A 9,859-nucleotide genomic window follows, 5' to 3' on the forward strand; every position below is an offset into this window, starting at 1 on the left:
AGGGGAAGGATATGGACCTGTTGGAGCAAGTCGAGAGGAGGGCTACAAGGATGATCAGAGGGCTGGAGCACCTCTCCTATGAAGACAGGCTGAGGGAGTCACGGTTGTTCAGCCTGGAGAAGGGAAGGCTCTGGGAAGACCTCACTGCAGCCTTCCAGTATCTAAAGGGGGCTTATAAAACATATGAAGAACAACTTTTTACTTGGGCAGATACTGACAGGACAAGGGGAATGGCTTTAAACTAAAAGAGGGGATATTGAGATTAGATGTTAGAAGGAAAACCTTCATTCAGAGGGTGATGAGGCATTGGCACAGGTTGCCCAGAGAAGCTGTGGGTGCCCCATCCCCAGAGGATTTCAAGACCAAGCTGGATGGGGCTTTGGGCAACCTGGACTGGTGGGAGGTGTCCCTGCACATGGCAGGGGGTTGGAATGGGGTGGTCTGTAAGGTACTTTCCAACCTGCAACATGCCGTACTTGCAACTCTTAAGCCATTCAGAGGAAAATAACTAAGCTCCTTCCTATTCTTCAACCTCTAAACCTCATCCCTGTGCTTTTTTTTTTTTTTAAATACAATCTATCCCCTTTGAAGACTTTGTACAAAGTAGAACAGTCTAATATAGTGGATAGCAGCAAGCCTTTAACTACAGTAACCAAGACAGCTGTACCTGTTAAGGACAGTAACTTCCATTGTTCAGTGTAAAGTGTTCATTACAAGACCTCAGATGTTGTTTTCCACAACAGTATAGCCACAGATCGATATATGAAGAAAAGTCTTCAGAAAAAGCTGTTTCCTTTTTCAACTTTTTTTCCATCTCTATAGGTAAATATTACACCATTAAAAAAAAAAATAGACAGATGTAAAGGCAAATTATAACAGATTGAAACAGACTGGCTTCACAGGTACTTAGCTATTCCAGGAGTTCCTCTGTCAGCTCTGCAGTTGTAAGAGGCATCTTGTGCTTCTCACATCCTGGCAGCCTTTATATATTCTCATTAGTGTTCTCACTGAAGAAGTCTTCGGCTTTCAAAATAACCACAGCTTTCAGTAATCTCATGTTTCATCATGTCTGTCCCCTCAGTGGACCTCACCACTTCTAGAAAGTGTGCACACACACGAGGAGCCATAAACCAGGCTTTCTTTCAGTTTGCACTGTCTTGTAATTCATTAACCGCAATAGCCCCACCTTTTCCTGTATCCCCCGTGTCTTTCTTCCCTCTCTTTGAAGAGGGAACCAAGCTGACCAACCAAAGGGAGCATTAACTAAGAACATTTAATTGGACATTTAGTTACATTCACTTTCTTTGCTTCTCCAGGAAATTAACAAAGACTTAAAAGCCATTCTTTTTCAAATTTGTTCACAGTTAACCGAGGAGCTCAAACAGATTATTGAAACAAACTTCAGGAAGGCAGCTAAGAAATGGAAAAACACAAGCAATAAAAATTCACCATTTCAGAACAATACAGGTAACAGAAAATGTGAGTATGCATCCTCATCTTGATACAATGAAAAAAAAAAAATACCTCTAACAGGAAAAAGTACTCTTACTGCCCTTTCCCAACACCATCTGCACCAAGTGTTCATTTTTAAGGTTTAAAAAAAAAAAAAAAAAAAAAAAAACAGGTGCTAATCAGCTTGTTCCAGCTTCCCGAAGTCCCCAGGGGGAGCACAACTACAACAGTTTCTCCCCATTGACATTTTTCTGTGTTAGAAATACCAGCCAAAACCAGTGGAAAGAAAGTCCTCAGAGTAAACATTAAAGGAGCAGGCATTACTGGCCATTTTCTCCCTATTATAGTGTAAAGCACATTATTATATTGTTACTGGTGAAAGCAAGCACTCTGGTAGGTTCTTTGATTTTAAGCACAGTAGCTGCAGCAGCAGTGAATAAAGAACTCTGAGTACTTTAACGGAGTACTAAGCAGCACTAAACAGTTCTTGAATTAAAGAACGCCTGTCCTGAAGACACTGGTTTCATACTGAAATTAGTACAGAAGATAAACTGCTCAGGCTCGTAAAGCCACCCTACATACTATTTGTCCTTGCTTGGGCAGTTCAAAGGAGTACAGTGTGCATCATCAGATCATTAAACAAATTTTCCTTAACAGGTTAGTTTAGAGCTGAGGCACAGATTAGCTGAATCGGCCAACCTGCCCTTAATACAAGACTTAGAGTTAACCACAGCAAGGGCACGAAATCACTTTCAGATCTCTATATAATCCTTAGCCTAGCTGGCTGTGGGCAAACAGGACATTTTTATAGCATCTAGATACTTCTAGATCATGATCCTTTTTTGTCTGGCCACAAGCCTCACAGGCACAAAGGCCAAGGTTGGGTTTGTTGCTTTTTTTTTTTTTTTTTTTTTTTTTAAATGGATAGGGAATCCCCAAGTAACCAATTAAGCTGGCTTTAAGACTTTGAAAAACCAGGGCAGCACAGAGTGAACTTAATGGGAAGCAGATCTGGCCCACTATTTTAAGTAATCTTTAGACAGTAGAGGGGGGAGAAGGGGAAGGCTTAAAGTTTTGCTTGAAGACTGCAGTGGCTGGGAATGTAATTTTGCCCCTAAACATTATCTGTCCTATATTTATAACTTGTTCCAAAAGAACACTAACATGAGCACTTGCAGTATAGAAGTTCAATGCTGTATCGATGTTTAAGGGCCTAAGAGATATCAGGTTCTAAGTTCACAGGTAGATACATCACAGGTGGACACTCACTCTGATCACTTGACAGCCAACAAACTTCCTCCTAGTACAGGAGCAACATCCTCCTACACACACTTCAACACCCGGGAAGCAACATCACACGGAAAAAATCCTGAGTTTAATAACCGTTTGTGCTTTTTTTTTTTTTTCCAGATGAACATCCTCACATTAATATGGCCTCTTAGGCTTAGGTCTCCAGTTCCAGTTGGTGTTCATTAAAAAACACCAAAACTACTACACTTGCATCAGCTGGGGAACAAAACAAAGAGTTACACTTCATACTACTTCCTTGAAATGCCCAATTCAAATCCACAGCTGTAGGACAAGACAAAAAAAAAAAAAAAAAAAAAAAAAGCAAGTAAAGACGAATATACTATCTTGTACTTCCTCGAGCTACAAAAAAGCATAAGGAAAACCACACGTTTTCTTCATCACGGACTACAGTAGAGAGCTGCTGCCTGTACCATCAGCAAGGACTGCAGAAGTCTTCTTGCTAGTTAAGGTCCCATCAAGTAGAATATGACTTCAAGGTTGTTTAGCTTAGCACATCCTTTTTCAAAGCTTCAGGGATGAACAAGTCCCTACAAAGCAAAATCCTGTGCTAAAAGCTGTGTTTATACGGTGCTAAGGATGCACACATAAACAAGGAAATAAACAGCTCATATCTTTCACGTTACACGTAAACGTTACTCGGAAGCACACAGCTCTTAAGAAGAAAACTAACAGCAACGTTCCCAAGCTTAAATACTTAAATAACAGCTAAGGCACTTCAAAACAACTAGTTCATGTCTGAAGTGCTGAAATCACATCGAGATTAGTAAAGACTGTGATGAACTTGCAGGCAAAGGATGCCAGCGGTCGGGACAACTTCTGATATGCACGCAGTCACTTTCTCCAGGATCAAGCCAGCATCTGCCATTCCTCTCTGAACTCTCAGTTCTTATCAGGAAAAAGTTGACTGCTTGTGCTATTACTTGTTCTGGTCCACTCAAAAACAACACTCTAGAGAATCAAGTACAAGTCTCTACACAGACTGTGAGCTCATGGGAAAAAAAAAAAGCTTTTTTGCTTCTGGCATGCTATTGCTTAGGTAAAACCTTTTCCAGGTGTTTTTATGTCCACCTGTCCATTTGCATGGAATCATCTTTTCCTCTAAGAGATACAGCACTGACACTTGACAGAAAGCAACCCTTATTTTTTTTGTTTGTTTGTTTTTATATAGGACAGCTGGATTACAGCGAGGTTGCTAAATACCTGTTTTACCAATTGTGAATCTGAACTACTCGCTTATGAGCAGCGGGAGTTCATTAATAACTTGTTCCCACTGGTATTTACTCACTCCCTATGTCAGAAACAAACCTTAGCCCCACAGAGATCACTGCCCCTACTTGGTGCATTAAGATTTTGCAGCAATTGACTCAAATACACAAAGCAATATAGCTTTTCACTTCCTCTTCACATTATGCTTCTATGCTACAGCCTTGGGAAGTAACAACTTTTTTAGCATGCCCTGAAATAGAGGGTAGTATATCCCCACCTTCCAAGTGAGAAGATTTGTTTGTTTGTTTTAAATCATCTCATCCAAAAGCAACTTTTGCAACTTCCAAATACAAAACATGAGTATTCGAGACAACTATACAGCATCCCCATACTATATAGACGTTTGTCAGCTGCTCTGTTATACCCTACACTAGCTCACCTCGGAAACAGGGCACTGGCTGCGTGCCTGTTTCTGAAATTCACACCAGCAAGGTCTTTGAAAAGAAAGAAGACAAAAACTATTATGCAATGACGTGATTCACAAGTGTTGTTCTGCAAAGTCCTGCTGGAGCTACGCCTTGTGAACCTTCCTGAAAAAGCTGCTGAGCGTAAGCAACGCGAAAGTCATCGCTCTTACAGCCTGCAGTCAGGAGCCAGGTGGGTTATCCCCACCCGAGCTCGCCAGGACTTCGAGCTACTGCTTTTAGGAGCATTTTTACAAGCCTTTACGTCTGCCTTGCTTTCATGGTCCTGCTCCCGCGAAGCCAGCCTGGGACACCCATTACACCCAGGAGCCTGCTCGCAGCGACCTGCAGGGGCTCTGCTGCCGCACCTGCCCGGCCCCATGGCAGCAGGGAGGGCTGAGGAGAGGGCCCCGGCGGCAGGACCGGCAGCCGGGGAAGCCGCAGCAGGGCTGGGGAGCCGCTGCCCGGCCGCCCCACGGCGGAGCCCCACAGGCACGGGGCCTACCGGCAGCGCGCTGGGCTGAAAGGGAAAGAAAAAGAGGGAAGGGAAGGGAACGAGGGCAGCGAAACGGGCAGGAAAAAACCCAGAGGCGATAAAGAAACGGCTGCAGGAGCAGGGCAGGGCGGCCCGGCGGCAGCAGGCTGCGCCGGAGGGGCAGCGGCCGCCCCCGGCACAACTTTCCCCAACTCGCCCCCTCCCCGCTGCCGGGCCGCCCCCTGCCCTGCCCTGCCCTGCCCTGCCCTGCCCTGCCCTTCTTTCCCTTCCCTTCCCTTCCCGTTGCCCCGCACTCGCCTCCTCGCCGCCGTTCTCCTCGGCGCCGTTGCCGACGCTCGCCATGTTCCCGCTGGGCTGACGGCGGCCGCCGGTCCCGCTCCCTGCTCCCCGCTCCCCGCTCCCCGCCGCCCGGTGCACGCCTCCCGCCCGCCCCCGCTCGGCTCGGCCCGGCCCGGCCCGGCCCGGCCCGGCCCCGCCGCCCCCCGCCGGCCGCCCGCCCGGCAGCGCCGCTGTCCGCGCCCCCTGCTTTGCATCGCTGGCCCCGCCCTGGCCCCGCGGGCTCGGGCCCGCAGCCCGGGCAGCGGCGGGCCAGGGGAGCTGGCGAGGCCTCTGCTGCGCTCTGCGCCTCGGGTCTCGTCCCGGGGCAGCGCTGCGGGGCCGCAGGGGACACAGCAGGCTTGCCTCCTGCAGGGGATGGGGCAGGTGCCCGCCACCTGCGGTCCCGTCGGACCTTGGAGTCGTTCAGCAGCCTGTGGCCAGGCGCTGTGGAAGGGCTGTTGTATCCCCACAGTGGCTGGCGGTAGAGGAGAGAGTTTGGAAAGCAGCTGGCTGAGAGGAGCGCTCTCCAGTTCCCTCGCTCTGCCTTCTCCTGGGGTATGGATGTAGTTGGCAGTACCGTAATGTTCTCCAAAAACCTGCCAGTTCCCACTTCTACCTATTCAGCAAGCTGATGTCAAGTTCCACTAAAAGACCATTTAGAGACCATCATGTCACCACCTCCTACAAGTTACATCTCTGCCGCAGCCCCTGTTAAAAAAATAAACACTTTCGATAGAAGCAGAGTCAGATGAAGAGGGAAAGGGTGCTGAGCAGATTCAGCTAACCAGGAGGTAGATGCAGTGTCAGGGCTTTTCGCAACATTGGGGATTGCAGTCTAGATATAGGCAAGGTTCCTCAGCCTGAGGCCAAAGTACAAGCTTTCAATATAGGCTTGCAACTGAAATGTTCCTCAGGTCTTATCTAGACTGCTCTGTTTTATCTGCACTACTATTTTTACACTGCTTAGCAGGAAGGAAACCTGACTTAAATACATTCCTCTGTACTGCAAGACAGCGTCCTTGTCACTCAAGGTGGTGCAGACACTCTGTTCTCTCATACTCCTATTGCACTGGAGTAAGTTTCTTCAGTGGCAACTTCCTGGAAGGTACTTCAGGGATGTTATATATCCAGGACTAATCTGCAATACATGAAACATGCTTGTAGTGCAAATGCAGTCGATAGGCCCACACATGCCTTGTATTTAATTCAGGACAGCCCACACAGCTCTACCTGAAATTCATATTACCATTACATCATAATCTTACGCTGTTCACAGAATCACAATCACGGAGTCACAGAATGGCTGAGGTTGGAATGGACCTCTGAAAACCGCCTGGTCCAACCCCCCCCTGCACAGCAGGATCACCCAGAGCACATTGTACAAGTTGGTATCCAGGCAGGTTTTGAATATCTCCAGAGAAGAAGACTCCACAACCTCTCTGGGCAACCTGTTCCAGTGCTCCATCACCCTCACAGTAAAGAAGTTTTTTCAAGTTCAGATGGGACCTCCCATGTTTCAGTTTGTTTGCCTCTTGTCCTGTCGCTAGGCACGACTGAAAAGAGTCTGGCCCATCCTCTTGACATCTTCCCTTCAGGTATCTATACACACTGATAAGATCCTCTCACTATCAGTCTTTTTTCCTCCAAGCTAAACAGGCCCAGCTCTCTCAGCCTCTCCTCATATGAGAGGTGCTCCAATCCCCTAATCATCCAAGCGCTCTGCTAGGCTTGCTCCAGTAGCTCCATTACACAGGTTATCATCTTCTGTTGAAGACATGACTACTTTTATCCTTCAGCTGCAAAAGCAACCCCTTCTAGACATCTTTTTGCTTGGAGTAGCAGACTACCTCCATTTCAAAAACTAATTTTCAACTAGTATTCCTCTATAACAGAATACTATGTGTTACATAGTGTGTGAGTAAGATAGCTTATATGTAAGTTCTCCAAGTTCTGGGAACATGGTCCTTGAAGATGAGAACCAGATATACCACTATGTAGCACCTACTCATATAGGCAATTGCTCACTAACAGTTCTATCTAGAACAGATAAAAACTTAGCTTAGTCCCTTATGTTCTTGTAGAAACTGGTAAAGGACTATAGCACCAACACTCATGAAATTAGGTTGGAGAAATTACACTAATTACAGAGTTTGTAGTCATGAGTAGTACTGCATGTGCAGGAGACAACTGCATTTGAGTCAATGTTTTTAAAATAACATACTCTGCAAGTTCAAGGCTAAGTTTTAGGTCAACATCACTTTGTCATGATCAGCTCTTGATAAGTTGCAGTTATATTGTTGTATTCTTTCCTCCCTGCCAAGTCCTTTAGATCATTTATATGCTTTTGGACAAATGAAAGCTATATCTGTTAGTGGTCTTTCTCTGATCAGAACAAAGATGTATGCTAAAATGATCATGGTAGAGAGAACTGCATCATATCATTCCTGACCCAGGTAGCAAAACCACAAAAAATACTTCTGAAGTCTGAACACAGGTCCTGTGAAAGGCAGAGCAATGACTGAGTTTTGCTTGTTTTTTTGACAGGCTATCACAGGCCATATTTCCATTTAGGTCACTGTAATAGTAGTCAAAAGGGTATCTCAAAGCCCCCCAATTGGCTTTAATGGGTTTAATCATCCTTCCCCTTGTCTCTTGAAATTTAGTCATTGAAGAAAGACCTCGCAAATTCCTTTTCCTTGTAGTTTTCCACTTGTAAATAAATAAATAAATAACACTTCTGAAGCAGTTGTTTACAAGAGCTAACAGGTCTGAATCTCCTGAGATAAGAAACCTGTGGCAGTTCCCAGACAGCTTGGGTTTCCGTCCATTTGAATGTAGATACCTCCAGAGCAAGAATTAGGAAGATTATGAGCTGATTAATAATCTTCCATAGAGCATTCCAGTGAATTGGTTGAAAGGATTTAGCTGAGATATGAGAGAGGAGGTGAGTCCTTGAGACACCATTCCCCTCTGCATAGCACAGCTGTATAGAATTCCCACCCAACAGAAGCCTGCCTGTATTTTCCCTCATTTTCTGATCTAGCACCTGCATGCTGCTGTGTTAACATGATTTAGATATTTGATAGCTCTGCTAGTCTTTCCTTCTGCAGTATACCTATTCACTGGATATTTGCCTGATTATAAAAATTCACAGAACAATGAGGGGGGAAAAAGAGATTTTTCTTAAGCTTCTGTAATCAAATACTAAGGTTCAACAAGGATGAAAAGTCCTATTCTGCTTCTCATGATCAGATAGTGAACACAGAAGGGTAAAAACAATTTCAATGTAAACATTTGGTACAGATTTAGTTTTATGGAGGTCTGTGCTTGAGAACAGGCCTGCCAAAAAAGAGCCTATGAAGTTGCCTTAGTACTTCTGAGGCTACTTTCCAGTAGGATTAGACTGTCTCAGACTCTCTCAAGTAGAAGAACTGTAGATACCAATCATTAAACAATTAGCTGTTTCACGGATGGAGGTGGGGCAGGTGAGCAAGACAGAAACTAAGTCCCACCTAGTTCCAGAAGAATTATTTCATAAACTACCAATTAAAGCAATGAGTACTCTTAGCAGTGCAAGCTGCATGTGAGTCTACTCATATAAACATGCCACAAAGGACTTGCTGACAGGAATAAGAATCACTGAGTTTGAGGAATACCTTTCAAGATCAAGAGACTACGTTTCTGTACTGCGGTATGGCGTTAGAAGCCAGCTAAGCAAGTATATATATGTATATATATATACTTGACGTATATTTTTTTAGTATATATTTGCAGTAACTTAGCAGACATGCCAACTCATAAAGACCTTCAGCAAAAGCAAGAAGGAATAGCCAAGACAGAAAAATAGATGATGGTGGATTTTCCTGTGGACTGTAACAGCAATGCTGTAACCTCTAAGCATTTTATTTTTAAATCATCATAGTTATGTCAATTAAGATGAAGATCTCCTCCAGATTCAAAATATTGTTTATTTCCACAAGCTGAACTAGTCTGTGGCTTGCGAACAGTATTTTGGAGATTACTGTAGCAGCAGTAGTGATCTCTTTAAAGTTAAGACACATGAGAGTGCATTTGTGTGTACATATCATTGTATGAGAAGGCTGAGATTGATAATCAGGTTGTTTCCTTGTGTCCTCCCCCTCCTTCCCCTCCCAGCCACACACACACTCGGCTGCTACCAAACAGACCTGGAACAAGAAGTCTCATGTTTTCCCTTAGTCTCTAGAAAGAATATCAACTCCAGTTGTTGGAAAGCAGCTGCTTTCCCACAGGCAGCCGCAGGGAGAGCTTAGCAAGCCATAAAGTAGCCCGCCTTGTCAATGCAATAATTATAATCACCAGAAAAGCCAGTGTCCTCAGAATATGTTCTCTGGCATCAAGCCCCAACAGAATGGTATAAGGAGATGGACCAACCAAACCAGCATATACTTTTTCTAAAAGATGTCAGAGATAGCAGGCTCTCCAAGACACTTTCTGGCATGGAGGCAGCACTATGTCATGTACATGTAGTATTCAAGTACTCTGCAAAGACTACATACAATCATCAAATAAAGCTTAAAGTATAGGACTGTTACAGTTAAATGTTTTCTGCCCTTAATTAGTTGCTTCATCT

The 9,859-nt window shown here is 44.8% G+C and overlaps 1 protein-coding gene across 1 annotated transcript in view; it reads right to left on the reverse strand.

The window, feature by feature from the left end:
* Positions 1-5,325, reverse strand: part of TTC39B (tetratricopeptide repeat domain 39B) — a 77,412-nt gene extending 72,087 nt beyond the window's left edge. Inside the window, exon 1 of the mRNA XM_084503213.1 lies at positions 5,227-5,325. Within this exon, the coding sequence (XP_084359339.1) occupies positions 5,227-5,271 (45 nt within the window). The 5' untranslated portion in view covers positions 5,272-5,325. The remainder of the gene's footprint in view (positions 1-5,226) is intronic.
* Positions 5,326-9,859: the final 4,534 nt, after the last annotated feature.

The sequence above is a fragment of the Aythya ferina genome (genome assembly GCF_964211825.1).
Source record: "Aythya ferina genome assembly, chromosome: Z".
Classification (NCBI taxonomy): domain Eukaryota; kingdom Metazoa; phylum Chordata; class Aves; order Anseriformes; family Anatidae; genus Aythya; species Aythya ferina.